At 33.1% G+C, this 17,812-nt stretch overlaps 1 protein-coding gene across 1 annotated transcript; it reads left to right on the forward strand.

The window, feature by feature from the left end:
* Positions 1-1,371: 1,371 nt before the first annotated feature.
* On the forward strand, positions 1,372-17,668 carry LOC128234261 (WD repeat, SAM and U-box domain-containing protein 1-like). The gene is made up of 13 exons (XM_052948382.1): positions 1,372-1,496; positions 3,007-3,439; positions 3,715-3,808; positions 4,382-4,487; positions 5,773-5,877; positions 7,176-7,269; positions 8,810-8,843; positions 9,490-9,530; positions 10,123-10,229; positions 10,811-11,038; positions 11,949-12,032; positions 13,167-13,238; positions 13,958-17,668. The coding sequence occupies exons 2-13, from the start codon at positions 3,021-3,023 to the stop codon at positions 14,104-14,106; spliced, it is 1,533 nt and encodes a 510-aa protein (XP_052804342.1). The 5' UTR covers positions 1,372-1,496; positions 3,007-3,020; the 3' UTR covers positions 14,107-17,668.
* The last annotated feature ends 144 nt before the right edge of the window (positions 17,669-17,812 follow it).

Consider the following 17,812-nt stretch of genomic DNA (forward strand, 5'->3'; position numbering starts at 1 on the left):
TCACGGTTCCGTGTGAGTGCGTGCGTCTGGGCTGTATCTTGACCATGTGTCTTAGGATTTTCAAATACATTCAAGAAAGGTTCATAATTAGGCAACGTGTCACGCACAAGACCCAGGTCTGTACGTCAAAGGTCAAGGACACACTTAAAGGTCAATAGTTGAAATTAGTACTGATTATGGAACTTGTCTGGGACCGCCTCTTAACAAAGCGTTACAATATTTCAAGAAACTTGACATGTTTACCGTATGTTAATAAAGTAGATTTGTATTCAAGTCCTTTGTACCTCATGGATCAAGGTCACACTTAGAGGTCAATTGTCCAAATGAGTTCTGATGGAAGGACTGGTCTAGACTAAACCTTGGGTATATCTGTATCTTCACTATGCTTTATATTAAATATACCATCGAGGACCTCAACCTCAGGTTGACAATGTGAATAGGGGCCCGTGCATTGTTAAACTTCATGCTATTCTGTGTAGCTATTACACGAACAAGCATTATGTCAATAGCTCTTAGAACGGGCTTGACATGTCAACATTTGGCGCCTAGTTAAGGATTGACATTTATCAGCTGATGGAAATCATGTTTTATGCAACTTGGTTATTGGAGACCATGTATGTCATTTTGCTTTGTCGGGCAACAAATTATATAGGTTGCTATGGCCTGAAAATGCCCCCGTAACGGGATCTTGGCATAACAATGGAGTATTAATTAGAAATACAAGCACGAAACTCTGTATCGGACATAATTAATATGTGGTTGCTATGGTTACATACATAATTTATTTCTGTGTGTCCGGAAAAACTCTATTCTGTGATAACTCAAAAAGTAAGAAAGGTAGTTTTATGAAACTTATCAAATGTGGCGAATGGTTAAAAAAAACTCAGCAATTGTATTACTTTAGATATATTGCTTAACAAATACAGAACGGTCGGTATTATTATTTTTTTGTCAATTTATTGGAAAATATTATTTTATAATAATTGTATAAGAATATTGTAGGCGACGTGTTTATTTAACTTACTATAATTATACAGTATTGTAATGTCCTTCTAGAGGGATCGATACTGCTGCCCCAAACTGTATTTTCAAAGTAAAAATATATCGATACTCCAAACAGTCCCTGTTTTCACCAAAACAACGTTCACCTGAATATTGGAAAATATGAGTATGACAAACAATATTAATTATTTTGTCGGTGCAATATTTGTTATATCGACCTCGCCATTAATGCAGAGATTCTTTAAATACTGTATGGAATATCAGTACCCAGGAAACCAGACAACCTCTCACTTAACATTGAAATAGTATAACGTAACCTTTGATATTTGGGAAGCATATTTCCCTTCGAGCTCTACCAATATTTTGATCACATGATCAAAACATTGATTTTGACAGTTGTTGCAAAATTGTCAAGACTAGCTGAACTTTGACAGACTTTCCTCTGAAATAAGATAATAAACGCGAATTTGAATTGTCAATTTTACACAGGATTGGTGAGTTTTTATCCTTCCTGCTCAAGTAGAAAGATGACAATATTTTTATAATCTGATAATTTTCATTCCATAATCAAATGAATCGATAGTCTAACTCAGACTACAACTGTCTTGTGACAAATTATTTACAAAACTCTTGACGTCAAATTATTTGGACTAGTTTCATTGATTGAAATGGTACTGAACAATACAATACTTAACTGAACTGATATCTGATCCTTTAACTGTTGCAAAGTAAAGTTGATAACAGCTGACATATATTTCAAATATATGTCAGCTGTTATCAACTTTACTTTGCAACAGTTAAAGGATCAGATATCAGTTCAGTTAAGTATTGTATTGTTCAGTACCATTTCAATCAATGAAACTAGTCCAAATAATTTGACGTCAAGAGTTTTGTGGTAAACCTGGGAGGAAAAGTGTGCCCGGTATGGGACTATAACCCACGCCCCCCGGAACACTAGCACGGAGCTCTAACCAACTGAGCTAACTGGGTGGCTGGTTCAAACCAATACACACTACACTTCTCCCCATTAACCTTTTAGGCTGACTGAGGCATTCCTGCCGTTTACCGCTGCCAACATTGTGGTAACTTTGGGCTTTAATTAGACTATTATAGCTATTATTGTAATTAGGGCAGTTTGGGAATAGTTACCTAAATCTGTAAGTGGTCTTTGACCAGGCCAGAGCACACTTCAGGATGCCGATACAAGAACACGTCCGTCACCTTGGGTTCCAGGAAATTGTCTGCCCCTGCTTCTTGGTCCGGAAACCCCACTTAATCAATGGTCACATGACTGGCCAGACAAAACGTCTCGATTTGTATTGGTTGATACCACAGATTTTTATGATTTTTGACTTACTTTTAGCAATCAGGCAAACTTCTCATTGATGTTACATTACAGTAATTTGTAGAATCACGAAATACATTGAATAATTAAAACTACAAGTTACCTTCTTATAGTCCCCTTTCCACCAGCCTAAATATCACACTCCATTTTATTGACCCTACAAAAGCAAAATATTGACCCTACAAAAACAAAATTTTTAAAAACTAATCTAAAATATGTCAGACAGTTATTTGGATAACCCCTTTGCTAAGTTAGAAGCTCTCAGGGATGGGGTGTCTAAGACAAATCTACACTGAATTCAACAACCTCATGGCTTGAATTGAGCTCTGATGTGTTGAAATTTAAAGAGCACCAGTCTTGGACTCAACTGGAGCTGTATGAGCAAAGAACAGTGACAAAAGACTATCTTCTTATGTGAGTGTACATGTATGTGACTCTGACTGTTACAGATACATGTAATTTAAATAAAGTATGTTTCAAAATCGCACTCTCAGACATTGCCTTTCAAACTTTTGTGGTTTTTGTATCAACACTATTTTTTTTATTTTTTTTGTTACACAGGTCTACATTCAGATAATTGTTCACCCACTACAGTAGACTATTCTCTAAGATAACCCACAAGTACAGTTTTGGATTTTAAATTAAACTCTATTTTACAGAAAGTGAAGCAGTCATGTCTGAAAAGAGTGTTTTGGCAAGCCTGGTTCACACTATCAGCTCTCATACATCCGATGTCAATGGTGTTTGCTTCTCAAAAAGTGGCAAGTTAGCCACATGTTCTGCCGACAAAACAGTTCGAGTTTGGGACACTGAGGACTATAGCGAACTGCCTTGCTCACCATTATGTGGACACACTTACTACGTGCACTGTTGCACATTTTCACCATTCGGCACACAACTTGCTTCATGTTCAACAGACGGCAAAGTGATTATATGGGACTTGAAAACTGGAGAAAAGAAGTGTATTTTTCAACATGAGAGTAAAGCCCCAATTCGTGTGTGCAAATTCTCACCAAACTCATCCATGTTACTCTCTGGAGGAGATGACAATAATCTTTGCTTGTGGAACCTGTCAACAGAGAGTCTGATAGTGTTTGTATAATTTCTCATTTTGTGGTTACATATATTCATAATTTACATGAAAAGCTGAACAAAATCATAAATAACAAATGCACTTTGATTTTTAAAATTAGTGTAAGGGCACTGTATGTTGTATAAAGTTAATGCCTACCCTTTTTTAAGCCGAAATATATTCTCTTGATTCAGGATTTATTATTTTAAACATTTACATTTTATTGTTATTAAGATCATTAGCCACTGTAGGGGAAACCTCTGACTGAGATGGCTGTTTTTTGTTTTTTATACAGGACCTACAAAGGGCATGAGGGGACTGTATTTGGCTTGGACTTTACCCCTGATGGCCATTATATTGTGTCTGGAAGCAGTGATGGGGATTTACAGGTTTGGACCCATTTTTTTTTTACTTGTTTTTTTAAAGACTTTGTTCTTAGTCTGTCTTATAAATTCTTAATGTACCCAGATCATTTAAAGTCAATTCAAATGATTGCTTATTATAATGATAACATTAACAATAATATTAACAAGAAATTAATTGAAATACAAATAATAATAATAATAATAATAATAATAATAATAATAATGATAATAAAAATGATGATAATGATAATAATAATGATGATGATAATAATATTATTAATAATAATAATAATTATAATTATAATAATAATAAATTGATAATACCGTAAAATCAATAGTAGTAATTATTGTAAGGCTTGTAATAATGAGCGGTAATGCTCATTGTGACTCTCCTTCGACTAAAAGAAATCATACGGTATTTGTCATTATTCTTCACATTTTTCTTATATTTACTAACTATTTACAATAATTCATCTTCTTCTTTTTCTTCAACCAAATTTTGTCTTGAGCAGAGTTCAAAATTACTGGAAGGAAGTGATTTAAACTTGGAACATTGATAGATACGAATGTGAAGTGGTGCATTTGGTTATATTTTAGGTCTGGGATGCCATGTTTGGCCATGCGAAGGCTCTGTTACTAGAACTTGAAGGTCATGACCTAGGGGTGATGTGTTGTGATTTCTCTCCTACATACGGAACAGCAGGTATAGGTTAATTTAATTCAAACTTATTTATATTGCAGCAATTGTGAAAAAAGTTATTACTTCATTATATTAATCACTCTCCTTCACACAATGTTATGCGGGAGTGTGGTCATATATTGTGGGGGAAATCGGAGTACTGGGAGAAAACACACTTGTCTAGCTTGTTGACCACTAGCAAAACTTACATACTCTCAGGCCTGGAAGCGACCTTGGTCACCTAGGTGTGAAGCAAGTTTGCTTACCACTGCACTAATCAGATAACCTTAGACAAGAGGGTAGTAGGAGGTAATTACTGGTACATTTTAATTTTTAATATGACCTAACTATCATTATCCATGTTACACCAAATATAGTATGTACATATTAAGAGATTTGTTTATAGCAAACATGTATTAATTTAATGTAAATTACCAATTATAATGTTAATATATAAAAAATCACAAAACACGTTATGTTTCTTAAAAACTTTTATATCTAAATGTTTCGTCGTTACGCCATCAGTAGATAAATAAACAATGATAGAAAGGAAGTCATGATGTCAACGTCATACGCTGTTTAATGAAAAACATACAGAAATATGATTTGGACATCCACATATGAACATAAAATATTATTGATCACAAGTGATACAATAGCCTATTAGAAAGTGAAGTGTATAAAGTTTTTGAGACTCTTTTTGGAAGCATAGATTTACATGTAGTTCATTTTTATTTTTTTTCATTTCAAATATAATGCTGAAATACAGTGTTATACTTGATGATGATTGTGTTTTCTTTCAAAATTCTGTAATAGGGCTGGTATTTTTCATTTGGCTATCCATGTAACTAACATTTAATTGACATACCTTGTTAGTGAATATAACTTATTCCTAGCAAAGTATGTGTTTCACAGTATCAGTTTTAGCTCTTCAGTTTTTGAAGAAAAAAAGTTTAGGTATTGTCATAGCCTTGGTGTCGCCGTCATAGTGCAAAAGTGTTCACCTACGCCATAAATAAAGAAACAATTTGGTATTCAAACGAAGGTACACATATTGCCAGAGACAGTAAATGAACAGCAAGGTAGATAACTCTACTCTCCTTAATAATTATTAAGTTATGTCCCTTGTATGACTGAAAAACTACATCAGACAAGCATTAGCATTCTTGCTTTCTCGCCAAAACCTGGGTTTATAATATCATATCTTTCAGTTGATTTAATCTCTGAATAAAAACTTGACAAATAATGACTATACTCTTTTTCATAATCAGTACTTGAACACACACTAACAAACTATTCTGTATTTCAGGGTGTGGTGAGACGTCCAGCGGTATGACCAATTTTCTGCTGGCTACATGCGGGATGGACGACCTAGTCAAACTCTGGGAGTTCAAGGCATTTGCAGGAGACACAAGTATGATGAAGATCAACATTTATCATATGCTTTCCATTTACAGGAATTTTTCAGTGAAATAAACTTGATATTTCACTGACATAAAAGTTTGATATTTTTATATATTTTTTAACATTTAGCCTGCTCTCACTTCCAAATCAAATGTCAACATGCACAGGGCTGTAATACAATTTCAACAATGTCAATATGGCACTCTTTACTGAAAAACAATAAATAGTCTTCATTTTTTATCCTTTTCAGGCATATAATAAAACAGAAAAAATGTTTGTTTCAGTGTAAGATTACAATATACTTCACTCAATGCTCAGGATATATATTGCAAACTTACACTGAAACAAACAATTATCCTCTAGTAATTCAGAGTACCAATATTGGACAAAGTCTATAAATAGAGACCTTGTGGCCTTTTATAATTTTGGTATCATTTGAAAGGTATATGAAAGCTGATTGCTGATATGTAGCAGTGATTTTTTTTGTCCAATTTACTGCCTTCTAAAGGCTATTTCCCGTTGCAAAAACTGTCCATTTTTCCCAATTTAAAAAAAAAAAATCTTAATAATTTAATAAATGCAGATTACATTAATAAATAAAAAGGCAAAGAATTTCTTGAAATATACTGTAAACAAAATCTTGACAAGACTTACTCTTTCACCACGGCATAATGTATGCATAAAAAAGTTAAAACATGTATTTTTGTCATTATATTAGCTGTTTTGTCCTGATTTTGTATTTTTCCCAAATTCTTATTTTCCCAATTTGCAAGGCACAGGCGGTAAAAATAATTAAAAAAAAATCACTGTGTAGAATTCATGTCCACAAGAACATTATACTCCAAGTCATAGCAGTTTGTATGTTATGCTGTTTATTCCAACTGGCCGTGAAATGACTTAATATTATATCTTTGCAGGCTTATACTTGTTTGGTATATCATTTTTTGGTTAAAAACCCCCACATTGTCTTTCTGCACACAAAATGCTTTCATAAGACACAAAAATATATTGGGTAACTGGACATCCACAGTTCATATATTTGTGAGTTGGATTTGTTATAGCTTACCTTCTGAATGTACAAATGTGCTGTTGTTCATTGTTTGCATATGATCGTATCATAAACAATGGGAAATTTTAGAAAAAGATGAAAAAGTAGTGCAAAATCTGGTAAATAAGATGTTAAACGAACATATTAAGCATAGAATAGTTAATTAATTATTGAATGTGTTTTTGATGAATCGCACATCAGTACACTACCGGTATATATTATATACAAATTTTAGGGTATATTCTTCAATCTGTTTTCAGGAGTTCTACTCACAGAGAAAATAGTGTTCAAAGGCCATGAAGGATCAGTTATGGTCTGCAACTTCTCACTCAATGGCAAGATACTGGCCTCTGGGTATGAATGTTTGGTTTTTTCATTTGTTTACAAATGATAATTAATATAAGCTTATGGGCTTGTATGTTTATCTAGGGCTTTAGGTAAAGAGAAATGGAAATATGCTGAACCATGTTTTTTAAGCTCACCTTCTAAATCACTTGGACAATTGTAATGAAACTTCTCAGGAATGTTCCTTTCAAAATGATCAAAGAATGTATTCCATGCAAAACTCTGGTTGCCATGGCATTCGAAGGGAAAACTTGAACAATCTCCCGGCAAAAACCATAAGGCCTAGCGCTTCGATATTGGTGTGTAAAATTGTCTAATGGTCCCCTTCGAAGATTGTTTAAATTAAGCCTTGTGATCAAAATTGGTAACACCCTGGGGGTGTCTTGTTATCCATAAAGATATGTAGGGAAATCTTTGAAAATCTTCTTGTCTAAAATAGCTGGGCATAGACCCTTGATATTTAGTATGTAGCATCATATAGTGTTTCTGTATCAAGACTGTTCAAATTATGGTCCTTGGTGTTGGAGCCATTGTCATTGAAGGGTTAAACTTTTGATGCAACTGGAAGTTGGTACACAAGTTTGAAATAACAATGAGTGTATTGGTAGACAGTTCCATCACTCTTGCTTAAGTACTAGTAATGTACTATGGTCGACTCAAAAAATAGATGAGTATAGTAGCGGCTTGTGGTGCTCTTGTTGATATACCCCAATGCTTCAAAAGTAGAAGAGAGATAATAGTATTAGCTTCTAGCTATCTTCTCAATTGTTAGCAAGTGGTTATAATATTAGCTTCTAGCTATCTTCTCAATCGTTAGCAAGTGGTTATAATATTAGCTTCTAGCTATCTTCTCAATCGTTAGCAAGTGGTTATAATATTAGCTTCTAGCTATCTTCTCAATCGTTAGCAAGTGGTTATAATATTAGCTTCTAGCTATCTTCTCAATCGTTAGCAAGTGGTTATAATATTAGCTTCTAGCTATCTTCTCAATCGTTAGCAAGTGGTTATAATATTAGCTTCTAGCTATCTTCTCAATCGTTAGCAAGTGGTTATAATATTAGCTTCTAGCTATCTCCTCAATTCTAACGATGATATATGTATTATATGTGCTGCCTCAATAAATGGTGCTTAAACTAAAAACATTTCATAGTACAGTTGAACACTGTTAATCCGAAATCATAGGGACCCAAAAAAATAATTCGGTATAGCGATATTTTGGATTAACAATTTTCAGAAAATGACAGCGTTCGCGAATTATAGATGACGTGAAATACTAAGTACAATACATTTGGTTTTAGTGACAAATCGGGACTGTAATATTTACTTCGGAATAGCGGACTAGCGATTTCGGATTAAACATTAAAAATTTAGTAAAACGAAGAGGGAGTAAAATCGGGAGCGAAAAATAATTTCGAAATTATGATAATTTTGGATAAATGGTGTTCGGAATAGCGGTGTTGAACTGTAGATTAATTATAGAAATAACACACAAAAAACACACAAAGAAAGATTTAATGGACTTTGCAGAATACAAATTTTCTCTTTACAGATCGAGTGACAAAACTGTGCGATTATGGGATCCCGTAAGTTTGCATTTTTAATTACTATTTATAGTATAAGGAAAAAGAATGCCCTGTGAATATCCTTGTAACTGAGCCTCTTGTACATTCAAATTGCGGAAAAGACAAAATAATAATGATCATTTCAGAATTAAAAACCTAGCCTTCTTTGTTTTCATATGACATAACGGTACACGCAAACTTTATTTTCAATTTAGGAATCATTCATACTCCATTACATGTACATTTTCAGGGTTCTCAATAAGTTTTGGTTGAACTGTCTCAAATAGTAAAGTAAACGACCAGCTTCTACTTATTCTACTGAAAATTCATTTAGTTTTCCAAATTTGTTCTTATTGAGAACACTGCATTTTAATAGTCAGTATATTTTTAGAGATTAATTGTGGGTGAGAAATTAACCTTATTTGCAAGTGTCAATTGACATGTGTAGTGAGACCCATAGCTCTGACTTTAATGATAGGCGTGTTCGGCAACTCAGTCGATTGAGAAAAATGAATAAATGTAACATGTTGGCATCCGCATGGGGTGTTCATGTTTAACTTATGGACAGACAAAGCAGCAACTCTATACTCTCCCTTTGGGGAGCATGATAATAATTACATATCAATAACATACCAAAAAACAACATACAGTATAAATTATATTACAGATCCAGGGTGTCCCTTTGCATGTGATAGAAGGTCATACAAGGTGAGACCTGTGTACAAGTTTCAGTTCATTTGAGTGAAAAGTATGAGCTTGTTTTCGTATGATTTAACAACACAATTAATTTACTTTCTATTAATCATCAAATTAAGTTTCTAAGGTAAAGAATGTCATGAGATTGGCAAAGTAAAAACTATAGTTTACTAGTGACATCATACATCTTTTTCCACAATCTTTAGTTATATTTGCATACTATTCTTCCATGAAAGCTATTGCCTCTGTGTTACATTATGAAGAAAGCCATCTATGATTTGATGCACTTGTTGATATAACATATAAATAAAGCACATACGAAAGAGAGAAAATAAGATAAAGGTCACAAATGGCAACTCACTGATTTTTTTTAATTCTTCAACTTTGTGTTCATTTTTATAAATGGGTTAAATTCAATTTTCTCTAATATGTAGCAAAGTAACAAAAATAAGATCATTTCAGTTTACGACTAAAATTGACTAAGATCTTTATTGAAATAAGCCCCAGAATCTTTTCACTTTCTCTCTTGGTTAGATTTAATTATGTTATTTCATTGACAAACACATACAAATAATCTATGTTGATTTCAACTCTAATTCTGCAGGTATGTGATAAGTGTGGCGTTTTCAAGCGATGGCCAGTATTTGGCTTCAGGATCCAACGACAAATCTGTAATGATATGGAAACTGCAATCGGAGCAACAGATCTTCAGTAGGTATTTTTAGGATCCTTTGGAAAGTTATTACATGTAAACATTACATAAAAACACTGAAATGTAATTTATAAAAAGAAAATTCAGGGGGAAAGAAAAAATTCAAGGTCAGGGAAAAGTCAGGAAAATTTTAATTGGTAAGGGATACTAGTATTTGGAAATCAGGCAGAAGTTAGGGAAATTTGAAACCAGCGGTGTAAGGCCAATGTATCAATTTGTTAAAAGAGCAGAAAGAAAAATCAACAACACAAACTTCAGGAGCAACACTCAGAAAATTCCTGAAAAAGAGAGAACAAAACAATAAGAACATCTCAGGCAAAAACCGGAAAGACTTTGAAAAAGACCTATTGTTGCCATTTTTGAATGCTTTACTGATATAGAGGTTGTGCGATAGACAGGAATAGTACAAAATAGAACCCAGAGTCAATACAAAATACATAAACACTTTCCAAAAGAAAGTGAAGATAAATGCAGGCAGCTATACCCAGTGGTACGCAAACTTGCCAAACAAGGGGAAAACATTCTCTGACATTTATCATGTAATATACAACTGTATGTTTAACCTGTACAAATCTTGCAGCTGCATTAGAAAATGGTGAACCAGTCTGTGCAGAATCGCCACATCAGAGAGCAGGTCAGAAGGTTACAGTGACTGTTAACCTTCAGGAGATGAGTGTGGACGATGTTGCTCAGTGGATCTCAGAGATTGGACTACAACAGTATTGTGATACATTCCGGAAACAAGATATAGATGGGCAGGAACTATCAACCTTGACCCAGGAGTGCCTCAAAAATGCTCTGGGAATAGGTGAGTGTGACTTATGGTTGGCATCTAAGGGCTAAAAGAAAGTTTGATTCATTATGGTTGGCATCTTAGGGCTAAAAGAAAGTTTAATTCATTATGGTTGGCATCTTAGGGCTAAAAGAAAGTTTAATTCATTATGGTTGGCATCTAAGGGCTAAAAGAAAGTTTAATTCATTATGGTTGGCATCTTAGGGCTAAAAGAAAGTTTAATTCATTATGGTTGGCATCTTAGGGCTAAAAGAAAGTTTAATTCATTATGGTTGACATCTAAGGGCTAAAAGAAAGTTTTATTCATTGTGGTTGGCATCTAAGGGCTAAAAGAAAGTTTGATTCATTATGGTTGGCATCTAAGGGCTAAAAGAAAGTTTAATTCATTATGGTTGGCATCTAAGGGCTAAAAGAAAGTTTGATTCATTATGGTTGGCATCTAAGGGCTAAAAGAAAGTTTGATTCATTATGGTTGGCATCTAAGGGCTAAAAGAAAGTTTGATTCATTATGGTTGGCATCTAAGGGCTAAAAGAAAGTTTGATTCATTATGGTTGGCATCTAAGGGCTAAAAGAAAGTTTTATTCAAATACAAAAGTTGCTTGTAACAGTATGTATATATATAGCAAATAAAAACTATTTTGACATGAAATGGATGAATGTATGATCATTTCTACAGATAGCACAATATCATAATCAAGGTATTGTCATGTCCTTTATAAAGACAGCATTGCCAGTTTACAAAAACTGCCATAATTTGGAAGCTTAATGATTATGAAATTATAAGCACCCATTTTTGATGACGATGCATAATCTAGCTAAAATGTTGAGTTGATTTGTCTGATCAGGATCAGTCTTTATTAATCTTATTTTCAATCTTTTTTTGCGTTTGTTTACAAAATCTGAATACAATTTGAATTTCTTCAGATTCTTTGGGACATCGAAACAAGATTCTCAGATCGAGAGCTCAACTGCTTGAATGTCCCATCATGCAACAGAAAACTGTCCAAGGTAAGGCATTGTTGGTGCTAGAACATGCCATCATAAAAACTGTCCTAGGTAAGGCATTGTTAGTGCTAGAACATGCTTTCATGCACCAGGAAACTGTCCTAGGTAAGGCATTGTTGGTGCTAGAACATGCCATCATAAAAACTGTCCTAGGTAAGGCATTGTTAGTGCTAGAACATGCTTTCATACACCAGGAAACTGTCCTAGGTAAGGCATTGTTGGTGCTAGAACATGCCATCATGCTCCAGAAAACTGTCATAGCTTAAATACCTATTTGATAATTTCAAGATTTGGTAATAAATAAAAACATAACAGTACAAATCGAGATGAAGGTGGTATGATTGAAGCCTTTTCAAATCACGCCATTCTAGATCCTAAGATGTTAAATTTTCACAATTACTGAGACATAAAGTATGCAAACACCAATATTATTTATTTTAAAGTATTCCCTTAAACTGGAAAAACAGTTCCAGTTTTTATATCATAAATGATGTCATGATATATTTTTCATGTATAACTAGTGTAACAGCTTTTGACTTGACGTCATAAAAAATGGCATTGTAGATGTGAGTGCTATAATATGATGTTTTATGTATTAAGCGCTATTAATCATTACTTCAATGATTTGAATTGAATATCACTATCACATTTGTGATCATTCAAAACCAAGCTCATTTTATCAATTTTAGAAAACTTATGCAATAAATTCATATTTAAAGGAATAGACACCTGATGATACAATTGCAAGAAAAAAAGAAAATTGTCAAAAACTATCACATTATTGATATCAGCAAACTTACAGCGCATTAAATCTTCTACTAATATATAAGTAACATTGCTTACAACACATTTTACTTTGCCAGTTTTTGCATATTTTTCCAATTTGAATTTTACATGGCTTAACATAATTACGAGTAAATGCTAAATATATGCACTATAAATTGGGAAACCATGCAACTGAGACAGTGACAGCATATTACTTAAATCATAAAAAATGATGTATTACCGGCCTCATACTAGCTCGTATTGACAATTCTAGGCTTGTTTTGAGGAAATACGGTATTTGCCGATTTTTAGACCATCTGGTGTCTAGTCCCTTTAAATGACCACACATGTAACATCTGTGTATTCTTACAGATGAGGGTATACCTGATGAGTACTTGTGTCCCATTACCAGGGAGATTATGAAGGACCCTGTCATTTGCTCAGGTATAGTTAAATCCAAGGTGGATTGTTTGGGTAACTGAAATAGTCACTGTCTTCCCATAGTTGGCAACAGGGCTTCTAAAAATTTGAGATTTCAGTTGGTCCGGGCGCGTGTTGAACCAGCACCCCCATGATGATATCACTTATATTGCATAAGAAAGGTGTTTACAAGTGAGACCACTTGTGCATTCTGAGTACTAAATTTGATGTCACTCACATGACGTCATTACAAAAGTACATTATTGAAGTGACGTGCAAAATTAGGGTATCAATATTACAAATAGTTAAGAATTTTAGTTGATTTTCTAACACAGAATCTTAATGGAACATAAATAAAGAAAAAAATGATGTTTCATTTTTGTATTTTTAATTCATTGGGCCATTTTTTAACACAAACAATGAGTGCAGTCGAAAATCTGTAATTGCCATGGAAACTAATAGTAATAAATTGTTGAGAAAAAGATGAGCCAATGAAAATTCTTTTTAAGCAAAAAGTTTGGAAGAAATTAATAAACATAGAAAATTTCATTATTTTTGGTATATATTTTTTAGGCTTATTTCATTTGTAATATTTTGTCTGAAGGACCAAAAGCACGATACCTCTTAACTGCAAACTTTTGCCAACTTTTTTCTTTAAAACAGTATAAGTATAATTTGGGTAGAAATGAATGAATTTATTAATAACGATCTTTATCATATGACTTGTATACTGTTCCTTTCAGATGGCTATTCATATGAGCGTTCAGCGATCACTAATTGGATGAGGAATGACAAAGACCGAAGTCCGATGACCAACTCTGTACTTGTTAACAAGGAGCTTACACCAAACAGAAGTCTGAGAACACTTATACAGCGATATCTCAATCCCTAGCAAAGTTTAACGCCTGATAACTTTAATGCTGTACTCATGAGTCATGAATTAGAGGCTTAAAACAAATAGAAGTCTTTGAAATATATTGTTTATTTTTGCTTTACTAATCCATTAAATGGGCAGAGCCCAGCTACATATTTAAATGTTACGAAATAAAAGTAAAAATACGACTTAAGTGGTTGGCGCAAAGTGTCCCTACTGAATAAAACCAATCATCAACTAAATGGAACTTTGTCTGTTACTTTTCAGAGGCTAAATTATTAGATCAGAATCTTTTGATTGATCCCATCGGTTGAGACATAACTGTGATATCTAAATCCCTAGCATTATCTCGTGTGTGACACTTGTTTTCATAAAAATGTCTACAATATAATTGAAGGGAGCTGTGCAAGAGAGATAGAATGAATATCTGACACTGAGCCCTCAGTATGACTGCCTGGTCAGTCTGATGGATATTTTTGTAATCCTAGTGTTTTTCAGAACTGTTCACATTCATGTGTTTTATGATCATCAGATTTTTAAAAATTTAGATTTATACAGAGATATTTGAATCAAAAATGTTGTTTTGTAATTGATTCATATTGTGCTCATGAAACTTTCTAGTATTCAAATTCATTACACTTCATTACACTTTCTTGTTTCTATATCACTGCATGAACATCACAGCTCAACATTCAGATATGTCCATTATGTTGATTATCATCCCCATAAATAAGGAGATATATTGTTTGTCTGTCATGTTTATCTGTTACATATCATGTCTGCTCCATAGCTCTTGAACCAGTTGAAGGATTTTGAAATTATTACCCATGAATGTTCACTGTATTGAAAAATGTGCAGAGCAGAGCACATGTTACAACCAGCTTGATCAGAGGTCAAGGTCACACTTAAAGGTCAAATGACTACCTTTTGTGTCTGACCATATCTCGTAAACGGATTAAAGGATTTAAAATAACTTGCTACAAATGTTCACCATATTGTGATGATGTGCAGAGGGCATGTTACAGCTAGCTCTGTTCAAGATCAAGGTCACATGTAGAGGTCAAAGGTCATTTGACTATTATATGACCATATATAGTGTCCACTCAGTATCTCTTGAACCACTTGAAGGATTTTGAAATAACTTGCCACAAATTTCCTTCAGAAATAGTGCCCATCTCACTATTCATTAAAAATAATGTTTGCTCCATAAATGTTTAACTCCAAGCAGATTAAAATAAAGATCCCTATGTCAAATGTCATGAAACTGAATGAGACAACCAAAGGGGGAGACATCTGTTTTGATTGTTATTACTAACACATGCTTCTTGAATCCTGATGTTTTTCTGGGAAGAATTGTTTCTTGATAATATCTTTATTTTACTAAATTCACACAAAAAGTACCGTACATAAATTGACCATAGGTTTAACAAATTGAATTCATAAGTCAAAGAACCATGATGCATTGCTTAAGCTTTCCCTATTTATCACCTTACATCCAAGAGTATATTAGCGTAGAGTGCCAACCTGGCTAAAATTCGGCTGCAGCACTATCTTGGTTTAAATTGTTGCATAAAAAATCTGCTCTATACTGGACTATTTTGAGGCAGGGCCTAAAATTTTCAGCTCCTTTTTTATTGGTTAATTATTCAATTTTTAACCGAAAAGAGCTTTTTTTTATTCAAGTAGTTGCTAAGGTAAAGAGATCTTTTATGTCACAGACTCTCAAATAGCGCTTTTCTACGCAACATGTGTCTGGTTAGAAGAGTTTGGTTACCTTGAGAACAATTGAATAACTATCTGAATGTATGAATCTGATGATTTAACCATTGTACATGATAAGAGCACTCTATTTTCATAGATGGCAGTACTATTCAGCGATGGTGATTTATTTTTTTAATATGAATAAAATATAAAAGGTCTCCAAGACCATTTTAACCCCGTGCAAAATAAACATGAAATGTTCACGTAATGAAACAAAACTTATCAGCACAAATCAGCACTTACCAGCTTAGATGCTAAAGCACTTTTGCCATTATTTTTTTAAAGTTAAACAGCTTAAGAGAAATCCAACATTTCATCTCCATTTTCCATATTATTTTTTTTATCAAGTTTATCCGATCCAATGATATAATTTTCATCATTCCTAACAGATTCTGTCACCGCCCATGCTGGAAAAAAGAACAAAGAATATATATCAATTTGATAGAATTTTCCAAAATTCTCAAATACATGCCCTTTAGTGAATACATGCCCTTTTGTGTTTTTTGTTTGATAGAAATTGATTAGTTACTCAGAAGTTTGGATGTTGTCTGTTTTGGAAAGAAATCATTGTTGTTTGTTTAAACATTTTTGCCATTCTGAGCATATTTATGTCCATATTGATGTTGTTACTTTTGATAATCATTTACATTATGGAGTAAAAAAATTATTTACTATGTAATTTTCTTTATGAGATGTTGTTTTATCTTTATTAAGATAGGTCAATGTTGAATATTTTATCAACTATTTTTTAAATTTCTTCTTACATATGTTTCCAGAATCAACATGCATTTGTAAAGTAAAGCATATAACTCCGGCTTTAATATGTATCAAGTTATGCCCCTTGTAGGACTGAAAAAAACAACGAAAAACAGACAAGCATTGACTACCCTCCTCAGCTCTCGTGTTGCTTTATTGTTGAAGTATGCTAAGAACAGACTCATATATGATAGTTACTTCATAAGTTGTTCATCAATTGTTTTTTCTGCTTTCTTAATCGTGTGGTTGTTATCATGTGTTGTTATTTTGTTACATTTTGTTATATCTGTTCAAGTTCTTCTTTAAGATATTATTAAGGTGCCATCCTATCAGTAAGTACACCAAAAAAAATCATTAGATATTGAATATTAGTCATAAATTTAATCTATTGAATGTTTTACCAGTAAAATCAAATTAATTTTGCATAAATTGAACTTTCCAAACAGATATTATAACATTTTAGAAATATTAATTTGAAAAAAGCAAATTTTGTGTGATAGGATGATAAGATGTCACCTTAATCTTTAGTGCTGCTTTTACTAAAAATCAGAGAATTTATCATATTCAAATATAATTTATAATAAATATGAACAAACTTCTTGTTACAAAAGAAAATACCAGAGACTTATAGCCACAACGCACAATTATTTCGGACTTATATTTAAAGGAATGAACAAGAAAACTACCAATTTTTGTCAATGGAGATTAGTAAAAACATTTTCAAGTTGATAAATCAATTTAATTTCATCCCATAAACAAATATAACATACAATAAACTAGAATTCTGTGGGTTGAATGGGATGCCTGTTTGAGTGTCCATCATGGTGAACCCAATTTAATACAAATTAAGATGTAAAATGGCTCACGTCACAACTATTCATAATCAATACACATATTTGATAATCCTATGTTTGGGACCGTGAGATCATGCGTCTTTAATAACTTAAGCAGAAAAACTTTTGCTAGTAAAGATAACCTTGATCTTTGACCTACTGACTCCAAAACCAATAGAGGTCATTCACTGACCATGACCAATTTTCATATAAAGTTTGAGGAATCTATAACAAGTCATTCAAAAGTTATTGATAGGAAACAAAAAGTGTGCCTGCGATGACGCCACTGAAAAAATTGGTTTTAACCAGTAGTTATTTCAGATTGGAACACATCAATCACAAGCATTGAAACTGATAAATAACGAAAGAAAATG

The sequence above is a fragment of the Mya arenaria genome, chromosome 5, assembly GCF_026914265.1.
Source record: "Mya arenaria isolate MELC-2E11 chromosome 5, ASM2691426v1".
Classification (NCBI taxonomy): domain Eukaryota; kingdom Metazoa; phylum Mollusca; class Bivalvia; order Myida; family Myidae; genus Mya; species Mya arenaria.